We start from the raw sequence: 23,706 nt of genomic DNA, 5'->3' as shown, positions 1-23,706 counted from the left end.
AACATGTCAAAGCATACTTTGATAGCCAAGCTGTTTACATATTGTGATATCCAAACATACCGTGATATCTGAGCTAATGAATATTGAATATTACTATCCAGTGGAGGAGTGACTCAGAAAAAAACCATCATCAGTGACAGAGTGACTATTCTGTGCAGTATAATGACAGCTGTGAGTGTGGAGAACCTGTGTGCTCCTAACATTCAAAAAAGCCCCAGAGGCTTATGGAGAAAGCCACAGGTTGGGAAACTGTAGAACTGTAACTTCTAGTCTTGGTCCTATTGGTATTTTTCCTTACAGTCTTGGACAAGTTGTTTCTGTTTTCTGCTCTTTTCTCTCTCCCTTATCTTTATGTGGTCTTGTCTATTTATTCTGTAAATTTTCCAACACCTGGAATTATTTCTGGGATGGTACCACAGACTCATTTCTGGATTTGATCAGATTACAACAAATAAAATTAAATGGGTTGGCTGTTCACTTTTACTATGTAACTTATCATCACCCTTAAAATTTGCCTACCTTGTTTCCAGTTTCATTTTTGTAAATGAGACATTAAAAATCAGCTCTGATCTCTGTCATGAATACAGCAGGAGAACCAATAATCTTTTAAAATGCATTAAGGTTGAATTTGAAGGTCTGTTAAGCCATTATATTCAAATGAAGGCATTTCTAGGGTAATAACTCAAATAAAACCAAAATGAAAGTTCTCCAAATATGTTTCCAGTATCCAGCCCCATGCAATAAATATTATGCAAGGTGAATGGCTTCTGTCCAAAACTAACATCTCTAGTCTTCTGCTAGCCAAAATACACAATGTAAAAGTATGCACAGGGTGTGCTCGAAGCTCACATTTGGGGCAAAGCTCAAAGTTTTCCATTCAGCCTTATCAACTGTTCTGCTTGAAAATATATAAGGGTAGCTTATAGCACTGTCTGCTGTACCCACTTAAATTGACTACAAATCTACACAACCTTCTTCCAAAAATAGAGCAAAGGCTGGAGGTCATGGCGTGCAGTAAGTCAAAAAGAAGTTATCTGTATTCTCCCTGGCCTTTGCAAGGCAATGGGTTGGGATGCATGATGGAAAACCTCGGTATTTCATCCTGGTTTCAAGTAAAACTGTGCCTTTTGTAGTCTAATTATTTCCTAACCTACTTTCCTGAATTAACTGGCACAATGACAAATAAACCATAAATCCTAAACCATCTCTCACTGCAGAGACTTTAAGATTGCATGGAATCATCTCTCGTCCTGGAGACCATGCTGTAGGGCTGGTGGGAAAGCGATGTGACTGTTTTCAGTCAGACTTTTATCAGTAGTATTATAATAATCATCATCATTATCATCTGATATTTTTTTCAAGGTGAAAAAGCACTGCTTTTTCATAAAGAAAAGTTTGCATTGTATTTTTCTGGTTTTTGAGTCTTCTTTTTTAACTGAGATGTTTTCACCATGTTACAGGATTTTTGGTTTGTAGATGACTTAGAAAGAAAAACCGGAATTAATTTTCTGGTTGAAACTCTTGTATCCAAAGGGATTTTTCATCATGTTTTGTTGGGGAAAAGAAACCAACATGCATTATTAAACATAATAGTTTTTAAGATGGACATAATTTTTTTTCCCCATAGATGTTGTTCATTGCATTAATGAAAAATAGCTGCTTGGATAGGGAGTAAATTTTTCAGTGAGTGTAAGGTGTCATAACATCTTCATCTTAAGTTAACAGAAGTACCATAGTCTACAAACGAAGGAATGTTCTGTACGTCTCCATGACACAGGCGTTAATTTGGTTCCTGTGGTATTGAACAGATTTTGGACAAGCCATAATTCAGCATGGAGATACCAGCTCTAAGCATCATAATAACAAGATGAAGAGGGCCCTCCAGGTTGTCCATCTGCATTAATACAACTGGTACAAAGAAGTTCTATAGATTAACAGGATACTACATTTTTATACCCTACAGACAGACCAAGTTCTGTTCTCATTTACGCTGGCAAAGGTTGTAGGCTTGTGTTTACGTAAGATGAGGGAGAGAAGAAAATAATTCCAGTGGGATTATTCCAGACTGTAAAAGCAATTTTTTATTAAGAAAATGCTGTCTTAATTTGCATTAGCTAATGAATTAATCCCAGGACAAAGAGGGAAATTGGTAATTTCCAAAGAAGTTAAATAGTTTAGTTAAAGACAACAGGAGAACTTAGGGGGTTATTTTGACTAATGACTTATTAAGTCATATAAAAATAACTAGGATTTTAGGTTGTAGCAGCTAACTTGAGTTAAGAATGCACCGATTTTTCTAATGGGCATAGGCCACCAAGAGCAGGATCTGCTTTATTCAGTGTAAGCTATGCTAATGAGATAAAGAAAAGTAAATAAAGAAGTTCAGCAGAATTGTACTTATTGGACAGTTGCTGTAAAAAGTAATGGTTAAAGAAACAAAGCAGCCATTCATTTGGTGTCAGTTCAGACATTTGCAGAGTTGTCAGTTAGAAAACAAATATAGAAAATATTAATTTATCTGTTTCACCATCGCTACTGATTAATAGGGATGTTATTAACATATACAACAAGAAAAATAAGTTTACCAGTCGAATAAATACATTTTTTCTTTTTCTTTTTTTTTCTTTATATGAACATGTATATTTTACAAAACCCCATAGCACTATGGGAAATAAAGATCCTTCTACAAAAAGAAGATGTAAGTCAGTGTTACAATAAAGCTTTAGAGTTTCAAAATGTATCTGGGCAAAGAGACAAAATCAGCTAGAAGGCACTACTGATTCACTGAGAAGGTCCAGCTTGTAACTGTTGTTGTCTTAACCTCCAATTCGTTCATAAATTATCTCTCTTCTCTATTCCAAAAGATTGCACGTAATACTAATGTGGTCAGGAAGGCTGCAGTAGATTCAGGAGAAAAGAAGCTATGGCCACACAGAGAGGAGAAGTTATTGATGGCCATAAAATGCTGGCTGAAGCTGAGCTTGTAGGCTGAGGCTGGGATGGGCGATCTGAACGTGGTCTCTGATCCAGCCGGTTTGAAATCCAAATGGGAGGTTTAACTGTGATGTAGCCGTTGGTTATCCTGATGTAGGAAGGCAACGTGGTGGTGCTAAAAGAAAACACAAGAGAAGGAAATTAAACAGGAGAACCCTTATCTCTGCTCTGTGAGCTGTCATTCTACGTGGTATTAATAACAACAATGAACAATTATTACTATTGTTTGCATGCATTAGACATGCAGGGAGAGCCCCAGGGACTGATAAACGTGATGATCTGGAAACAGCTATGATTCAGGATGTCCCTCAGCTTCTGGCTGTTGGTAGAATACAGCCAAAGGAGGGATCGCTCTTGATATATCTAACTTATTGCACTCATTTTTTTAAGCATCCAGTATTGGCCAGCATCAGAGACTGTGATAGATGTATCTTCGTGGTGACCCAAGATGACCTCATTCTTATGTTCTTAGGTACTTTCTTGCCACCAAAGGTCTCAAAATTTGTCATGTCTCACAGACATGTCTTACTCACCATGGACTGGATACTAAGTCCAGGAGGGGCCACAAAACACTTCCTTCCCCTGTTTCACAAGCCATAAAAATCACCTTAAACAGCTGATAACCTTGAGCACAGGAGATCAAGCAGCTTCATTTCTTTTCCTGGCTTTAAGCCATTTTGGCTCAAATCACAATGCCAAAACCAGACTCAGTGTGAAGTTTCCCTGTCTGTGTATTTGCCTCAATAGCAGTGTGATTGCTTATTGATCGCAGCTTGAGTTGGTACTTTGATTTGAATTTGCAGGTTGGAATTCATCATGATTCCCATGACACTGAAGGTCAAAAAGGTCCATTTACAATTGATTTGGCAGTTTTAAGTTGTAATCTCCATTTCATAAAATGCTTCCATTGCATCCATTGTTGGATGATCCATAATCCACCAGTTGTCACAGAGCAGCACAACCGAGCATGCAAACTGCGCAAGGTGGATTCTGGACTTAAAAACAAGGCATTCTGCTGTGGAGCAAGGAGAAAAAAGACAAATACCCCTGAAAACAAGATGTGACACTAATACCTGCAGATTCAGTGTGTTACTTTTTAAATTTTCCATAAAGGGGATTTGGAGATACTGAAAACGACTGTCAAATAAATTTTTTATGGGGTAAGAAGCTATGCAGTTGTATAAATATTTATATACAGTATCTGAGATCCTGACCTTGGAAGAAAAAGACTGCATGTTGCATATCAGATAAAAGGAACACTACCTTGCTCCAGATTCCTGCACAGAAATAGAATTTAGTAGCACTGAAGGCTTTTGTCTTTTTCTGTCTAAGCAATAACAAAATAGCTTTTAGCTCAGATACTTCAAATGTGTTGAGTCAATCACAAACTATGAGAAGATCAGAGTCGACCCAAAGGAGAGCACTGGTAAACACACATGTAGGTCAACATCAAATCCAATAGACAATCACTGCACATTACACTGCACCCCAGGTTCTGGGATAATTACTGCAGTTTCTTCCCTCATCCTTTATACTGTCATCACATCTTCTGGGTGGAACAGTTGTTCTGTAGCTAGAAGTAATCTGAACTAATGTGCAATGAATTAGAGTGAAAAGAAAAGGCAGTCTAGAATTAAAGACAGGGGAATTGCTTCATGGGAGCAGATAATCCACCTAACCAGTATTAGGTCTTTGACAGTGAGAAGCAGTGCTCATTCCGGAGGAACAAACTGCTGTAAATAGAAAATTCTGAAATCAAGCCTTGCCGGAGAAAGCTCTTATCTAAATTCCCATGGTTAGTGGTTGGTTTATGTCTTGAACTGATGATACAAGACACATAGCTTTAGAGCTTCTGCTGTATTGCATCAAAACCGCTGCAGTCACTTAATACAAAGAGTTGATCTGGGATAAGCTAATGCTGCTGTTTCAAATTTGTCCATCTTTTTTGAGCAGTTAATTTAGCGTTGGCAAGAATGATACCAGATCAGGCACACAGATCCAAGCTCCTGTAATACACAAAACATCAAGTATGAACAGCCTTCCCACAGCAAAATACAAAGCATCATTAAAGTATACTTCTGACAAAACTAGGTACTACACACTCTGAGTAATTCAACAGAAATGCAGTCATGCTACAACCTCTGATCCAGATCTCATTTTTCCTGTTGAGTGATGCTGTGGTGCACAGATCTGGCAACATTGACAGTGGGATTACAATTTTGGGGTTTTTCCCCTGTACCAGTTTTCGCTAAGGTTAAGCATGGGTAGGTGCTTGTACTCATCTTTTGCTTACTGTTTGCCACTTTACAGAACTACACAATTTAGCCCTAAATTGAATTTTAAACTGCAAGGGGAGTCTGGTTTTCAATTTCCATTTAAAAAACATTGCCAGAATGCCATTTAGATTTGCAGTTTGGGTGTATCCTGCTCCTGACACATGCTATGGGCTTGATCCTCCAGTGAGGCTAAAATGTCCCTTGAGCAAACTGTCCTTCTGCATCTCAGGGATGTATTGTGTGAGACGTCCGATGGGGGACACAGGCTGGCCAGGGAACCTGTAAAAGAATCATGAGCCCATTCATCAGCCAACTACCTCTAAGGGATTCCTAAAGCGGCCTTAAATCAACATTTTACATTTCCTTATGATGTTTCCATTTTCTAGTCAACTGTCCCAAATGTTTTGTTGGTTTTTTGTTGATTTTTTTTTTCTCCCTTGAAAACAGTGGGTTTTTTTGGTGGGGAAAAGCCCTACAGTTTACTTAAAATTCCAGGGTTTCCTGTCAAAAGGCCTGAGAATTCTTGACCACTCTTCTCCTCAGTCAGTGAGGTCATTTTCTCATTTCAAGACATTAGATTTCTATAAAGGCTTCCTTGTTAAGATAAATACTGTTAGGTGGGGTTGTTTGGTTTTAAAAAATCCTTACGTGCTTTACAAGAGAAGAACTTGTGCTTCCATTAATGTGTACAAAGCATGCTAATAGCAAATGAATCACAGCTTATCCATATGAGACATTTTCTTAAATGCAACTTTACTTCTAGCATCCTAGCTGACTGCCAAGGTGGTTTAGAGATATTTAAAGAGAATGATCCCTTTTACCAAATGCTACAAAACTCCTTGTAAAATCTCCAAGTTTGTAACTAGGTTGTTTCTATAGCGAATAGGGAGAGAAACCTCTCCAGAAGGTGGTTCACCTCATTCCAGTGCAGGTCTCTAGAGGGTACTTACTCTTGCTCTGGGTCTTTCTCTTCCTAGGGATTACAGAGGGGCCCTAGGCAGCCAGGTTAGATACAACCTAATCTTAGAGGTGGCCCTGGTGTCAGGAGATGACTTCTCCACACTCCCTCTGAGCATGTTTGCACATGCATATAGGATCTCACTGACCCTCGGACCTTCCCTAAGGACGAAAGCAGCAGCACAGTCCCTTGAACTCAATTGGAAACTTTCCATTGTCCTCAGGGAGGTTTTGATAATTCCTGAAATGAACATAGAGAATAATAAAAATGAATCACAGATCTGAGGGATAATAATCTAAATTATTATCACTCCTCTTCTTGCCAGCCCAGGATATTTTGTATTTCAGTGTTTTGTGTCTGATAAAAATATATTTAACAAAACATTCCACATGATCTGTGGTGAAAAGGCAACCATTGGCTCCACTGTTGATACCTCTATTTTTTGCTTCTGTGTATGGGATTGTTTTAAAAATTTGGAATACTTCAGGTATCTCTTAGCCAAATGACCTGCAGTATCATATTCCTGGGCTTGCACTTTTGATCAGATAATAGGGCAGTTTTTCAAATCAGTGCATTAGTCATACATTGTCTTACCATCATTAGAACATGTAAAACTTTCCCCCAAAATGGGGCCCCAGGCAGAGGCTTTGTGAACAGACCCTACTGAATCCAATTATATGATTCAAGTCCTCTGTGCTGGGGGCACCTTGATGCTTTGGGAGCATTTTAAAACTGAAAAATTAAACAAACACACATGCAAGCCTTTGAGGAAATTCCTGTTCTGGTTCAGCTTGCAAGGACTTTGCAAGGAGCTCACAAAATAATTTTTAGTGTGATTTGGTTTATCCATATAGGCAGGGCTCATCTGACTACATGTGACACCATAGCAGAATCACAGAAGATAGGACCAGGAGGGACTTTCTGGCCCATCTGTCCCAAAGACAGGAACAAGATCTAAACCCTTCCTGATATTTATGTCTAATCCAATCTCAAAAAAACCCTACAATGATAGCAATTCCAGAGTCTCTGCAGACATCTATTCCAGCATTTCACAATTCCTGACATCCAGAATTACTGCCTAATGCTTCACCAATCTTCCTTGCTACAGCGCAAGTTCGTGACTTCTGTCCCCATAGACAGGTTTATTCCTTTCCTCTTCTCAGCAGCCTTTCATGTGTTTTGAAGCCTTAATCATGTTTCACCTCAGCCTTCTGTCTTTTAAACAAACAATTTCCTCTGCCTTTCTCCACAAGTCCTCAGGTGCTGTCCCTCCGTCCTTTCTTCTACTCTCCCCTGGCTCTGCCTAGCTGGTCTGTGTCTCCTCTGGAGTGAGATGCCCAAAACTGGAAACAGTAGGTCTAGCTGGGAAGCTGCCAGCCCTATGCTTTGTGCAGTAGGTACCTACCACTGCTTCTTTATTTGCAAAGCAAAAGAAAGTGCATGAAAAATATGCAATCTCTAGGAAGATGGTCTTTTCACTACTTTTTGCCCCCAAAATCCAAACCATTTTTATGGTCCCAATAACTGTTCTGAAGCTGATGGAAAATTGATGGTGCTCTGAGGGGGTGAGGACCAACTGAATTATGGTGACATTTCTATACATTTTGAATCTGTTGCCATGCCTTGGTCCCAACACGGTTTCTGTTCAGGGTGGAGGAAATGATCCTTTTAAGCATAACTTACAAAGTGTTTGGGGATTTTTCTGGATCAAAGGAACTATATAAACACATGACAACTATTTTTAATAAATGTAAACAAATGTAGACTCAGACAGCCTTTCTTACAATAGCATCTGATTAAAGAAGCTTATCAAGACAATGTGCCAGCATAGATTGAACCCTGAAAAAATGCATGTTTCAATTGAAAACCTAAAGAGCTAGTAAACTGGAAGAAATTTTTTGAGTAAATACAATAATGGCTGTTTTGCATTTGTGATTTGATGTTAACCTTATGATGGCTAGGGTTTTTTTAAGTGATATTAAGCATATGCTTCCTGTTTCTTTTCAAACAAATTTTGCCCTATTTTTTTTTTCCTTTTCATTTAATGAACAGATGTGAAAGGAGTTGATCACATTATTTTTCTGGTGATCAGAAATAATGTTCTGCTAGTGAAGACAATTATTCTTGGAACCAACCAGACCTATTTATGTCACCAAAATTTATTAATCAAGATTTGAAAAATACATCTGCTTAAAGTGCTGGGACCAACCCATTGCACTATGTAAACAAGCTGGCTGGCAAGAAGTCTGACCACACGTTTGAAAGAAAAGAATAGGTGCTCAACCAAGAGGAAAAAAGAGTATGCTGGGGGAAAAAAATCACACTACAAGTAAGTCAAGGATTTAACTGTGAAAACCACTAGAGTAACCTCTTAAAGGGAATGTGAAATCCCCATCTCCTGAAATTTTCATATTATTATTTGATGTGTTTCTGGAAGGGATTCTTTAGATCCACACAGGCTCCGTTCCCCCCAGGCTTCATCTATCTCTTCATCATTGCCTTCCTTATGGACACTATTCTTGCAGCCTGAGGGATAAATCCTGCAGGATGCTGAGTCTCCTAGTCCCAGACTAGCAGGATGCTAAGCACTGCAAGCACATGAGCACTTCCAGCAAGGCTAGTATTCACATACCTACAACTCAGCACGTCCTAAAGTCCTTTGTGGGATTAAGGCCAAGAGGCTCATGCTTTCGCAAGGTTCAGTTCATTAAAAAAAATAATAATCCAACCTGGATCTGATTAAGGAATCCAGTTTTGGTCCAGAAAAGGCCACTACTTATTTGCAGTAGTGTAGTAAACTGCCTTTGCATGTCTGAATGAGTAAGCAATATCACACGCTGGTTTGTGGCCAACAGAGAAGATGGGGGATGAGCCAAAGAGCCTTATCTCTACTATTTTCCCTTTACCCCAGGGTTATTGGGAGCCCAGATCTTTGGCCATTTTCCACAATGCAAGCATTCACCTTCTCCACGAGCAGCACAGCCGCACAGCTGGGGGGGCAGCTGCAGCCACGCTATTGATAGAGGGGTCAGGCAAGAACATTGGGAGCATTTCAACAACCCGTCACTGTCAATCTGAGCTTTCCTTCTGACGGGACTCAAATTGGAACCATCTTTCCACCTGAGAGGAATGTCAAGCTCCAATCCAGCCTTATTTCAGTGCTCTGGCTCCTCTGGAGACTGACAGCGAGCAATTCCCTTCCTTGAAGCAGGCACCTGTGAGCCTGCAACCCCCGTGCAGAGGCAAAAAGCAGTGCTTGTCCACTGATAGAGGTCTATTCCCCGAGCCCTGCTTTTTCATAGAATCATAGAATCGTTTAGGTTGGAAAAGACCTTTAAGATCATCCAGTCCAACCATTAACCTAACATTACCAAGTCCACACTAAACCAATTAAGGGTAGACTAAACCATGTCCCAAAGTGCCACATCTACCCTTTTTTTAAACGCTTCCAGGGATGGTGACTCCACCACCTCTCTGGGCAGCCTGTTCCAATGCTTGACTACCCTTTCCATGAAGAATTTTTTCCTAATATTGAATCTAAACCTCCCCTGGCGCAGCTTGAGCCCATTTCCTCTCGTCCTATCGCTAACTACTTGGGAGAAGAGACCAACACCCACCTCTTTGTTATGACCATGTTTGCCACGGCTTATGTCTAGAAGAAAGAAGAGGGTATCGAGGGAAAAGAGGGAAAGGGAAGCACAAGTTTCACCAGACATTGGCTCTGAAAGGACAGAAAGCTGTGAACAAGCACACTAGGACCCCGAGCGACACTGTCACCATGTGCTCAAGCACAAGAAGGGTGGTGGCGGGGACAGAACACTGCATGCAAGGATGGGATGGTTGGGGAAGCAATGTGAGGCACCATCCCCTCCTGAACATGCAGGACCCAACACTGTCAGCAGCACCTGCATAAGATGCCATCAAGGAGAATCACAGGCAGTCCTTCAGGTGCCCTGGCCTTTAATAGGATTTAAAGGGTGGGATTAATTGTAGCTATATTAGATGCAGGCTTATAGTTGGAGCTATTTAACTGTGTTCTCACTACAGTTTGTGGGGAACAAGATGTCTCAAGAGGACAATCATTTTCCCCCAAAGGCATGCCTCTAAGGTAGGTGAGATGAGCTGCTTCTGAAGATCTCTGTCTCTGGAATTCAGCTCTCCTGAACCTCAGCCAAGCTCTAGCCCCAGTGAGGGCTTTGACTGGTAAGGACAGGTTCCTAAACTGGGACGAGGCCACAGGGTGGGGAAGAGGAAAACTGCTGATTCAGCAACACAAAAAGCAGCAGCTGGTAGGGACGCAGCTCCCCTTGTCAGTCCCATAGCAGCTCCCCAACAATGGGCACGGCAGGGCCTGGTGTCCCCTCTTTGGGGTCTTGGCTCTGAGCTTTGACATGAGGGAGAAGAAGGTGGCTTTCATCACCCAGTGGCTCCAGGGAGGCCATGCTGGTGTAAGCAGGAGGAGGCTCAATGCTGAAATCCAGCTTAAATGCCTCTGGTGCGGTTTTGATTCTTTCTCTGGATGGGCCACGGGCTGGAAGCCAGGAGATTTGGGTTTTATCCCCATGTCACCCACCAAGGAACCATTAAAACCTCGTTAAATCACTTTACTTCTATTACTCCCCTGACTCTGATCTGAGTCAAGACCTTGAAGCGTTAGTATGACACCGGCATTAACCCAACGTGAAGCGTTTTGCAGGCTCTCACTGTGATTTGCAGGTCCCAATTGCCCAGGCCACCTGCAAAATACCTCCATGATGACAAATTCAGCCCTGGACTGACATTGACCTGCAGTGAGGCTGAGCACTTACAGAGGCATCCTAAAGCCACAGGTGGGTCATGTTCTTAAGGCAAAGTGTATCATCTGCTGTGGGGCCAGAGGAAGGGATGGGGGCAGTGGGGACTGCTGCATCAGAGACGGAGGAAAGAGAAGGAGAGGAGTTTGCTGTCACCACGATGTAGCCTGAGGGTCCCCGAGGCATGGGGACATAGTGATGCAAAGGTAGACACGAGGATGCATCTAGCAGGTAGGGAAGGAGCAGGTGAGAAACAACTCCAGCACAGCCCGAGGGTCCTTTTCTGAAGTGAACTTTCAGCATGTGGGAAAGTTTTCTGCACCTCGTGGTCAGGTTTAGCTTTCCCCCATCCCCAGAGGAGACTGCATATGTCCCTTTTCAACTGCCTGCCCTGAAGTCCTTCAGAAAAACCCTGCAAATACAAATCCTGCACCCACACATGTGGCAGCAACAGAATCTGGCCCACCGCTCCTTTCCAGACAACTGCAGAATGGTGTAAAAACACAGAACGTTGTAAAAACCAATAACCTTTGAAGCACACCCTCTGAGTAATTACCCCATTCCCATCTAATGACTTAAAGATGTTATATTCCTCTCTGATTTGGCAATAACAAAGATTTCAACCTTATTAAAACCAGCCCATCAGGAAACTACATGTCATCCTTTAAAAAAAGAAAAAAAAAAGGAAAAAAAAGAGGGGAAAAAAAAAGAAATTAAATTCTTTAAAATCCCTGTGAACAATAATTCAAGATACTGTAGCTGAAGAGCCATGTTTTGTTGTAGAGTGTCTGGGTGGTCCCGAAGCAGGAGATGACAACATTAGCTCTTTCCTTTGCCCTTCTAAGAAATGCTTTGATGATTCTCTAATATCCTAAGAATATCCCCCCGTGAGTCTGTGCTGGGACGAGGCAATCACAGAGCCGGGATAATGCATCCCAGTTTTACCCAGGGCCTGGCCCTTGCTTAGAGGGGATAGCTTAGAGCCCTTTGTTTCACCAGTTCTGCACAGACATCTGAGCCAGGATGTGTTCATGATAGTCTAAATAGTGATGTGGGCTCAAAAACATCCACAAACTCACCCCCACCCACTGCACACATCTGGCTGTGTACCTGATTCGTATGTGCAATTAAGGCACTCATCATCACGGCTCAAATAACCAAGTACTTGTTTCACTGGTCCTTGGACAGATAGTGACTGCAGTTTTTACAGCCAAAGTAAGCAAGAACATCAAGGGTGCATACACAGATGGGCTTAGTATTGTAAAAATCTTGCCAGTGATGCAATCTGTGAAGATTTTTGGGCAACCTGCTGATAGACAACACGTAAAGAGTTCATTTGATGGTGCTGCAATCAGGTGGTTTTGAACCAAATCCCAAGCATGAGCAGAATATCTATCTTTTGTCTGTATTTTGCAAACTGCCTGCTCTCACCAATACAGAGTGCAAAAAAAATTTGCATTTTTGGGGTGGTCAAAATCATAATCCATATTTTATATCCCGGGCTCAACATTTCAATTAATTAGAACCAGAGTGACTTGGTCTGCCCTCTCTTATGTGCACTCAAGTGTTTGTTTGGCATTGTGTGGGCGCTGTGGCTCAAATATTTTTTGCAGATGCACAGAATTAACCATGCATGTTTAGATGTGCTTGGGGAACACATACATTCATAAAGATGTATATATTTGACCCTGTCACTTTCTTGTTAAACATTGTAAAAGATATTGACTTTCCCCTCCAGATTTTAAAATGATTTAAAAGAGGCAGTAGTGGGGAAATACCTAAAACATCCTGTCAAATTAAGTATTTTCTCCAAGACTGTTCTCTAAGACACACAATTATTTCAGCTAAGAAGATGCCTGTGCAACGTATTAAGGAACAGAATGAACAACCAAAACATAAACTGGCTTGAATGGATGTCCAAATATACTGTATTTTTCCATTTGATTTTGATTTTCTTTTTCCTTCTCCTGCTCTTTTTCCATCTGCGCGTAACAGTTTTTCTCTCCACTTAGTCTGTATCACATTTTTCTCTCTAATTCACTGGGCTCACTTCCCTGCTCACTGCTTGTATTTTTCCAGAGTCTCTGAGTAAGAGTAATTAAGGTTGGGTCAGATCTTTGAACCTGTTATTTGGAGCATGTCATGGTTTAACCCCAGACGGCAACTAAGCACCGCACAGCCACTTGCTCACTCCACCCTGGTGGGATGAGGAGAGAATCAGAAGAGTAAAAGTGAGAAAACTTGTGGGTTGAGATAAAGACAGTTTTACAGGTAAAGCAAAAGCTGTGCACACAAGCAAAGCAAAAGAAGGAATTCATTCACTACTTCCCATCAGCAGGTGTTCAGCCATCTCCAGGAAAGCAGGACTCCAGCATATGTAATGGTTACTTGGGAAGACAAAATGCCGTAACACCGAACGTCCCCCCATTCCTTCTTCTTCCCCCAGCTTTATGTGCTGAACATGATGCCATATGGTATGGAATATCCCTTTGGTCAGCTGGGGTCAGCTGTCCCGGCTGTGTCCCCTCCCAACTTCTTGTGCACCCCCAGCCTCCTCGCTGCTGGGGCAGGGAGAGAAGCAGAAAAGGCCTTGACTCTGTGTAAGCGCTGCTCAGCAATAACAAAAACATCTCTGTATTATCAACACTTGTTTCCAGCACAAATCCAAAACATAGCCCCCTACTAGCTACTATAAAGAAAATTAACTCTATCCCAGCCAAAACCAGCACAGAGCAGTATTGAATTCAAGCTTGTTCCACTGAACAAAAGCACTGTCTTCTTTTTCTTTCCAACAGACTTACTCTCAAAATAAAAAAAGGTTCATAGGGCATATCTACCAGGCAGAAATGCCAAGGATGTTAAATTGCTGCATTGCTCACAAGGTTTGGGTTCCTCCTGCTGCTTGCAAAGCAACTATGGTGATATCCGCCACAGCATAAACTGCTTCTCCCCAAGCACTTCCAAACCCTCTGAAAGCCTGGAGATGCCATCGGTGGCTCATAAAAAGCTGCTTGCTGGCCTGCAGGTCCGGAAAGGCTGCAAAAGCTTTCCCTGCTGGGCGCCATAACCCAGACCCTGAAGCGTCTCCACAGAACTGAGCTTTTGTGAGCATGGTCTGAACCACATCTCTCCATGGTACTGCTACATGAGGCATCCCTGACACCCAGCAGTTCACAGGCAATAGGCTTGGCTCCCTCACCTTCCAGCATTGTGGGCTCAGGCTCCAGGTATAATGCTTACTTTGTTCAGTTAAGTTATTCAGGAATTGTAAAGAGGAGATCTGAGCGAAATCGGAATTTGGCCTGGCATTTTCATAATTGCAGGAACCCAGCTTTTATAGCATTAAAACCATATGAATTTAAATAAATTCTACTTCTCCTTCATCCCAGTGAGTAACTGGACTTAGACCACAGCTGCCCTTTGGGGTCCTGCTGGGTTTTCAGCACGCAGCGCAGCCCGCGCTGCTGGGAGTGTCAGGGAATCAAATTTCCTCCCGTTTCACTCTACGATGAATCTGTCTTCTTAGATAAACCCGCTACCACAGTATAACTGTGGTTAGACCCCTCTTATAAACCAACTGCCCACCACAACAGTAATGTCGTCTTCCTCCCTGTCATACTTAATTTCACAGGGCATGAAACTCACTAGTCATAAGGGGAACAACAGAACCAGAAATAAATCCCATAACCCTTGCCCTTTTCCTTTGGGCTAGCATTGACAGTGTTGTGTTTCCACTGAATTCTAAAGACATTCCTTTTTCTTTATGGTAACTCAAATGCCTTCCCTGGAAGATGAAGTTTTTTACATTTTATGGATTGTGTGTAGCTCTGCTAAGTCTGGAACTTTGCCTTGAGGAACAGCAGATTTGCAATCTTCTGGGGCTTAGATACTGCTAGATATGAAGATCACTCAAATATATGATAAGTCCAACTTAGGGTTGCAGTGTTTGAGAAGGTTTGTTCCGGCTTTTAGACGGTAAGTGATCTCTTCAATACATCTGCGTATCCCTGGGGCAGACAGCCATTAACACAGCAAGCAGTGTCCTTTCAGAGGTCCCATCTTCAACCCAAACCCAGCTTTTGAGACAACTCTATTCATTTTTCTCCCTGATGGGTGCAGTGCAAAGAGCAGCCATGGCGCAGATGGGTCTCTGCTGCTTTCATAGCCTGAGCAGTGGGGAAACGTCTTGCTCCTGATCCCAACAGCTCCAAACCTCATGTGCACAGAGGTCCAACCTCCCTGCAGGGTCAGTGCTGGCTGTATCAGTCTAGGGAGCAATTCAGTTCGCTCTGAAGAAGATGGAAACAGACACATTTTTTCAGTTGAGTCATGCTGTAAGTTAGGAGTCTGAACGTGGAGCTGGCCACTACCCCGCTCGATAGGGAAAACACAACACTTGCTAAAGGAAAAACCTCTGTATCAAGAATTGCAATGTAGGGAGTGCAGGTGCTTTACTACCCACTTCTGTGTTTGAGGAATCCAACTCACCCTGGGCATAAGCCCACTGAGCACTTCTTACAGTGTCTGCAACTGCAGTCAGCCTTGCAAGTTTAACACAAACCACACTCTTCACCCGCCTCAAACAGCAGGGTAAAAGCGCTACTGTGTATTGAATTTTCTCTGCCTGTTAAACCAGACAACTTATTTTTCAGCTGAGTGAATGCAAACAGTTTTGTAGAGCTGTGTTAAAGTGCATTTCAGATTTAGAGGAATTCCCTTTACCTGAGGGTACTCAGTGCATTTTCCCTTCTTATCTGTTTGATAGGAGCCAGAAATACATTTTTTTTTTGTGTGCGCAACAGACAATATGCCATGAGGAGTCACAGTTAAAGGCTCCAAGGAGCCAATCCTCAGAACATCTGGCTAGTGAAAGCTCTGGATATGGAAAATATAAATGTCAAGGCTCATATTTATAAATTGGAAGGGCCATGACGACATCTGCTAACAAGCTTTCTTCCAGAGCCCATTTGCTGTACATGGTTATTCACAGGCAACAATAAACATGTGCATGGATCACATGCACGGTCTGCCCTTCCTTTCAGTCGCCGAAGGAACACACGCTCCAATAATACACAAATGCTCTGTTCTCACAACACAGAAATACAAGTGTTTGCAAACCTCACAGCAAAGCTCTTGCATACCAGACCACAGTGGGATACACTGCTGGAACAGACTAAAAATAGCTGGAGAAAAAGCCTTGCATTAAAACAGAAGACAGTCAGACTCACTTAGTGTTAACCGTTTTGGTGGAATAAGTGCCCTCCTTTTTTGCCTCCCCTCCTTTTTTGCCTCGCTCCACAGGAGACACGTTGTACTATAGGTCCAGTCCCAAAACCTTATTTTTATGACTGAGTTGTTGTGGATGGGAATCTCAAGACTTAAATAGAGTCTAACCTATTCAACTGTGGTAGCTTAACATTAACATTAAAACAAGCTGTAGATAAAATAAACTTGCTTCTACATTTATACCCACAGGCACCTTTTCTCCAGCTTAATGCCAACTGTAAATGCATTTCTGATGCCTGAGAAACAAAAAATTGATCCAATGCACAGGCATAAAGGTTTTGCTAACGACTTACTATTGTGGGTGTCTAGACCACAGTTAGCACCCAACAGGCCCCCAACACTCTTTGGCCACTGTCACAGAGACTGCCCACGAGGTTGCCAAGTTGTCAAGAGAAGGAAAAGCACCAGCAGAGCGAGCCTGGACTGCTTTACGATGTCCATGAATTTAGCAAAGAATAAATGGAGCCAATGCTGATTGTCTTGTCCAGTCTGCAGTGTTCTTGCCCACATATACATCTGTGTGAAAACGGCAGGAAAAGCAAAGAAGATGAAATGACATGGAGGAGATCTACCTCCTGGTTAAGAAATGAAGAAGGATGCCTAGCTCTGCCTCCTACCTACTGCAGTCTGCAGTAATGCCAGATGACAAACACATGCTAGCTATAAGTGAGACATGCCCCCATCTCAAAGAGGTTGTGCTGAAGGCTGCAGGCTCCAAAAGCCCACACTTCCATTGGCATGGACTGACTGCAAAGTGAAGTGCAGTGTTTGTAGGATCACAACCTCCTGCAAGGTGAGCTCAGAGAGGTGGAGGTGAGCGCTGAGGTCTGGGGATGAAGATGGAGATGCTGGAGGGGTCCCTTCCTACTCCTTGCTCCAGGGCCCATGCCAAGCACATGCACCTAGAGTTAAAAAGGACAGGTAGAAAGAGTATTGGAGAAAGAGCAAATTTAAGCAGAAAATGGAGAACCATGGAACTGAAAAGTTAACAGGTTGTCCAAATTCAAGAGGAGTCCTGGCACTGGGTGAGGAAATGAGACTGTGCTGGCTGAGAAACAGTGGAACAAGTGGGGATGTGCATCATGGAGGAAGAAATTATCATAACTCAGCAGCTGCTCCTTCTTGAAATTGAATCCTAAGCAAACATTTTGTTTGTGCTGCATCAGTTACAGATCTTAGGTGGCTTAACAAAGCCAGCAATGGCAGGGCTGTGTTCAGCCCAAGTCAGAAATACACCAAACTGGGGCAGATATATAATATAGACTATCTTTACTCAACACAACCCAAATGAAAAGTAGAAAACAAGAAGGGAAGAGAAAGCTCTTAATAGGTTCCATAAAACATCTTGCATTGTATTTTCAATCTTAATCAGCATTGAGGAGGAAGGAGCCGAAAATGCTCTTGGATATCCAGTGCTGAAAAATACCTCACTGTTCAAAAATCCTAGCTTTTGTGTGCTCATTTTGTTACTTGCTTGCCTTCAAAAATATGGATTTAATATTCATGATGGATTTAAATTTCACGAAAATAAAATACCTAATGCATTACCAATAAAGAATTTAGTTTCATGAAATAAAATTCAAATCTATATACAAATTACATCTCTATTTCCAAGAGACTTCCATGTTTTTTATCTCTAATGATTTTATTTTCAGGTATTTATAGCTTTCATTAAAATAGAGTTTGCATACTGTTTCATATTAATTGTTCATACTGGTGGTGAGACACTTAAGCAACAGGGAAAGTAAATATGCAAGGCTTTTGATTATTTTTTTTAAAGTTTATCTGTGTTTGTTTCATCACACAGTGGCAGCATGTTATAGAAAACAACAGAACAAAGTAAAACATACAGATCTTTTCATGTATCTAGTAGGTGAAAGTGTGGCTGCACATCTTTTCAGCCCTGTCTGGAGGATAACAAACTAATTCTTTGACTTTACAAGGGGAAAGAAGTTATCACTCATGGCCAGCTGACAGGGAGGGTCTGTTAGCATGGACATGCTAGAGTTTCAGACACGAATGTCAAGCCTTCCCCTCTGTAACTGCGATGCATGAGAGTTGTGTGCTGAGCCCAGGTTTCATAGCTTTAATTAATATGTTCTGTGCACTCTGACCAACCTGATAATGCAAGAAGCCTCAATAAAAAACATCTAGGGAGGGAGGATATGTCATCACTATATCATATGTTACAGTCAGGAGATTTACCTCTTATTTATACTGCACTGAGTTATACCATGTTGTTATTTTACTTCCACTGGAGGGCTTGTGTACTTGGGGCTGTGCAAAGGGCATGATGAAAGAATTGCCAGCGTCGGTGCTTGTTTAAAGGAGGCATGAAGCCATCTGCTCATCTTAAAGGGGGATCAATGGAAACAGTAAGAAACTAAGAAGGGGAAAATGCAGTATTCCCCATGCTTTGCTCTCCGCTCAGGAGGAGCTGAGGATGCCTTCACAGAAGCAAGACTGCATGTTCAAGAGAGGCATGCAACATGGCGAGAGAGAAGGACCAACTGACGCACTGCTTCACTGCCCAAAATGTCTTCCTCTGGCCACTGTATATCCACCAGAGTTCATAAAAAACTGGGCAAACTAAGAGCAGATTTTAGGCCAGTTCAAGATATAAAGGTTCAGCTTCCACAGAGGAACCACAGAGGAGGGAGCATTTGTCCGGGAGGTGTTTTGAGACCACTCAGTGTGACAGAAGGGTCTTGCACCCAAGCTGTCAAACCATGAGATTTTTCTGATGAGTAGATATTTGTATGCCATGCCCTGGAGACTGGGGGCAGTCACTGATAAGGACTGTGATACTGAAGGTTTCCCGAGAAGGAAATCCTGCCAGGAGAACAGCCAAGGAAATGGTAGACAAGTGCTGGAGGGAAGCCAAGGAGCCACACAACACAGTTAAGCCCCAAGCAGCAATGAGGTGTGACAAGGGAGGGAAGGTGGAACTCCAACACACCTATGCTCCCACTGTTCGGGGCTGCTGGAGCGGTCCCTTTGGGAGGCAGGTTCACTATAACAAGTTAGAAAGGTCCTGAAGCTGCATCCTCATCCTTGGTTGAACACAGGGCAAATAAATGCAATGGTGGCAACTGCTTACTCGGCTGCATGGAGACAGGCTGGAGGAGGGAGTGATCCCCCCGCCCCCATGAGCATCAGTAGGCATGTACTCTCCAAGCAGTATCCTTACCAGGGAGGCGGATAGAGTAATTTAAACAAACAAGGCCCCAGTGATGGAAATTTCAAGCTCAAAGCTACCATATGGAGGGAAATTATCTGACCACAATTTACCTGTTAGACTTCAAAAGTGTCTAGGTCTCCTCTAAAGAAAAGCAGTCTTTTCTTTAATGAAGTTAAGTACTGTATTTCAGCACCGTGTGTTGTGAAAAGGAAGCAATTTGGATTCATTTACTGAAATTTACCTTTCAGATGCAGTTAAGGGAAATTAAAAGTTTGTCTGAGTTGACAGAGTTCTGTTTTCCATCACTGCATTGTCTTGAAAGAAAGGATAACAGGCTAAGTGCTTAAATTCCATCCAAACTGATAAGGTTCACTCTATACAGGCACACTTAGTGCAGTTTATTACACATTGTCTCCCTTCATCCATCACTGGTATAACTGGTTTTTGTGGGCCTAAAGTAACCATTGCTTCCAAAAGAAATTGATATTCGTGATGTTTTTGCATTCATCTGGGGTTGAATAGTCAGCACTGGGCTATCAGAGAAATGCCATTTCCAATTACAGGGGGAATTAATTTCACTAATGGCAGGTTTTGAAGGGCTGAGCTTACATCTGGGATAAGAATTTCTTTTTTTCTTTTCTGATAACAATTCTTTTCCTTTAATTTCTTTCCTGTGCAAGTGAAGCATCTGTGTGTCCGTAGTGTCTTTCCAAACACCATCTTCACCCAGGTCTCTTCCTCGGCAGTGGGAATGAACCTTTGAATTTGCCCATTACATCCTCTCTAATTCTTTCTTCCCACCACTGTATTTCTCTCTTTCACATCTCCCAGCTGCCATCACTCCTTTCAAACCTCACACTTCCTGAAACACCCTCCCAGTTACTAACTCCCCTCCCTCCCTTTTCCCAGGAGCTTTCTTCCCGCCCTGCCTTAGGGCCCCAGGAGCTACAATGCTCCCCCCAAACTGGGAGAGGTTCTCTTCTCTTCATCTGGTTTTGTCTGTAGCCTTAAACCGTTTGCCCACTAGAACAAAGGTGTGATCCTGATCTGGCCTTCACTGACTACTCCGAAACGTCACAGACATTTGTCTTCTCAGCTCAACATGAAAAGCCAGTGAATGATCTGTAATTAATTATTTATATTACAAGGGGAAGCTTAGCTAACACAGTATCTAGAGGAACAATAACACACTCTGTATGCCAAACTGCAGCCTTCCAGCCCAAGGGTTTTACCTCCCCTCCCTGCTGCCCCTGCTGGCTTTTGGCTACAGGAGCTAGCTAGGGTTTAAGTTTTGCCTAAGTTCAAATTCCTCCCAAAGACAGGCTTCAGAACTGCACATTTCTGCAAAATCAAGTAGTTAAAGAAAAAATCCCGCTACTTGAAATGTCCATTTAATTTTGATTCTTGACAAACAATTTCAAACACAAACTGCAGCCAGGCAGGACTTTTTCATTTTGTTTAGATTTTGGGGGAAGGAGGCAGAAGGGAGAGGAAACCACACATTTCATCAGCATTTTTTATATTTTTAATAGCCTTAGTGTAGCTGATTACCCAGGAGACCAGCAAATCTTAGCTCTATCAAAGACAGGAGAAGACAGAGCAGAAGCTTTCTCATCCTTCACAGTGGTTCTAACCGTCCAACACACAAATCTAAACACTGTCCACTCAGGGGTGCCAACTCAAATGCCTCAGCTGTTAAGACAGAACAAAAAGGAAAGGACAATCTCCAAGGTATAACTGAAAGTATATGCTAATGATGATGTGTGACATTAAATGATGACTCATTTTTCACGAGGCCATTTCAGATTGTAGCTATAACCTCAGATCAGACCTGAATGACTGTGTAAGCTGAAGTCTTAGTGAAGCTATTATTTATGGATTTTCTGGCTTTGATAGGTTGGAGTCAGACCTTTGATGTTCCTTTAAGGTTGTTCTCCTGTGTTCATTTCCTTTGTTTCTGTGTTGGTAGCTTAAAAAAACACCCCAAGATTTCCATGGAAGTGTATGAGATAGCCTAGAAATGGCACAGTCCTTAACAGCCCTGCAATTCATGGCTCGTAAAGTCCTCTAATCCACAGTCAATAAAGCTTTGGAAAAGAGCTGTATGAACCACAGTCATTTCACAGTTCAATGAGGTTCACATGAGAATCAGTAATCTGGTTTAAATTCACCTGGATTTGTCCTCCACCTGTATATTTCTCTTTGACTTTTCAGGTTGAAAGGCAGCTCAAACAGCTGAATTCTGTAGACCTCACATGGAAACAATGCAGTGTTCACCCAAAAGCCGTAACAATGACCTAAATCCCTCTACTTTGTCTCAAAGGTGAACAAGTCAAGTTTCAGGTGACAACAGGTGAGTTAGGAAACTCAAACTGGAAAAAGAACCATTTGGAAACATGGGGCCAAAGCTCAAGGTAATACTATGTGCAGAGACCTCAGTCCATATAGAACATGGGGGACTCCAATTTAGGTATATGCAAATGCACAATGGATCTACAGGACTGGCAAGAGTGTGAACTTCTAGTACACTGATGATCCTCCAAAAATGAGTGCTAACAGTCTCACTGTTGAGTGCTGGTGAACATTATTGAGGCAACACAATATAAGTTCACATGCTTCTCTCCTGCCCAGGTAACACTCCATTGCCCATATTATTAGCTATCCTAGCTGTTTCCTCGCAAGAATGATCATGCCACAAAGTCTGGTGACAGGCACACATTTCTGCTCTTTTCTTGCCAATCAGAAAGGAACCAGTTAGAGAGAACTCAGTGTTTATTGCTTTGTGCAAGGTCCAGCTTCCAATTAATGCTGATGAAACCCAACTGCCAAAAGCACAATATGCAGCAGCTGGTTTATGAAAGTTGAGACCCCATCCAATTTATGGGGAAACCAGAGCTGGTTGTGAGTCTCTGATTTAGCTGAACAGTTTGTATTTTTTGTTTTGTTTTGTTTCCAGGAAAACACCAGCAGTTACTCCAGAACTGTAGAAGCAGTAAAACCATCTGAAAGCACTAAGGCAGACTTCCCTTCTTCCAGCCTTTCCTGATTTCTAGGGCTGTGATCTCCCACTAATATCTCCCTGGGATCTTTCAGCAAGGCAGGCGACACACAGCGTCTGGTTCATCACCAGCATGGTGGGAGCGGAAACTTATGTTTCCTTATCCCAATCTCCATCCTTATGAAATGGAAGTAGAGGGATTAAAGGTTTTGATTCAGATGAAATCTCACAGGAGCGCAAAGCGAATAATTTAACTCTAACCTGGTGAACTAACCTTTTAAATACTTTTCCTAGGAACATTTCTTACTGAAATAAAAACAGCAAAAGGCACAAAAGTCCACCAAAGCTGTGCAAGCACCACTGTTTTAAACACCCAGCTGCACATTTCCACAGCCATATCAGGCCCAATATCCAATATCCTTTCTGGATAGACAGGATGGAGGCAGGAGGATTGTGCCTAACAGCCAGGCTCCCACCAAATCTATTTCAGCACCTCACTTGTATGACACATATGGTGAGCTGGACCAGACACCCTTGTGAAATGCTGGGACATCATGGGACACCATGACTTGGGAGCCCCCAGGCAGAAGAAAGATAGAAAAGTCCCTTGTCCTCAAGGCAATCAACTATGTTGAACCAAATGCCTCTTAGTTCATGCCTAGGCATGCTCTGTGGAGAGGATCCAACCACTGAACACACTTTGAGAACAAAACACATGAATCCTTACCAAGGCTGGCATTAACCACAGAAATAGCCTTACTATGTTAAGATTAATATGCAGCAGCTTAATAACAACCCTTACATTCACCCTGGGAATACAATAAACTACAAAAAAATGAGGCAACTGCTCCATTAAAAAGAATGAATAAAAATGAAAAAAAAATCCCAAAGCACAAATATGTGGAGTTTTTTCCTTAGCAAAGGGAGAAGCCTCTGAAAGACTATGACTCATTTTACTTGCAAGGAATTTAGGTGCTATGAAAATGGGAATAAGAGTAATGCTCAAAGACAATCATTACATGTATAGGTGAGCAGCCAGTTCCCAACAGATTATTTCATTCCTTTTACTTGTTAGGAGATCAATAAACATTGTGGCTGTTTATCTGTCCATGACTTGGCCTGGATAAAGGCACTAAGAGCTTTCCCAGTATTAGAGGTGGAAGAATAAATTGCCCAGGAATCCTAAAAGCACACATCGAGAAGCCCTGGTCAAACATGAA

General features: G+C 42.1%; 1 protein-coding gene across 1 annotated transcript in view; it reads right to left on the bottom strand.

Annotated features, from left to right (window-relative positions):
• Positions 1-2,886: 2,886 nt before the first annotated feature.
• TRABD2B (TraB domain containing 2B) overlaps positions 2,887-23,706 on the bottom strand; it is a 303,119-nt gene continuing 282,299 nt past the window's right edge. Inside the window, exon 7 of the mRNA XM_075711363.1 lies at positions 2,887-3,109. Coding sequence (XP_075567478.1) covers positions 2,887-3,109 — 223 coding nt within the window. The remainder of the gene's footprint in view (positions 3,110-23,706) is intronic.

The sequence above is a fragment of the Pelecanus crispus genome, chromosome 5 (assembly GCF_030463565.1).
Source record: "Pelecanus crispus isolate bPelCri1 chromosome 5, bPelCri1.pri, whole genome shotgun sequence".
In the NCBI taxonomy this organism is placed as follows: Eukaryota; Metazoa; Chordata; class Aves; order Pelecaniformes; family Pelecanidae; genus Pelecanus; species Pelecanus crispus.
This window is presented reverse-complemented; position numbering and strand designations above follow the sequence as displayed.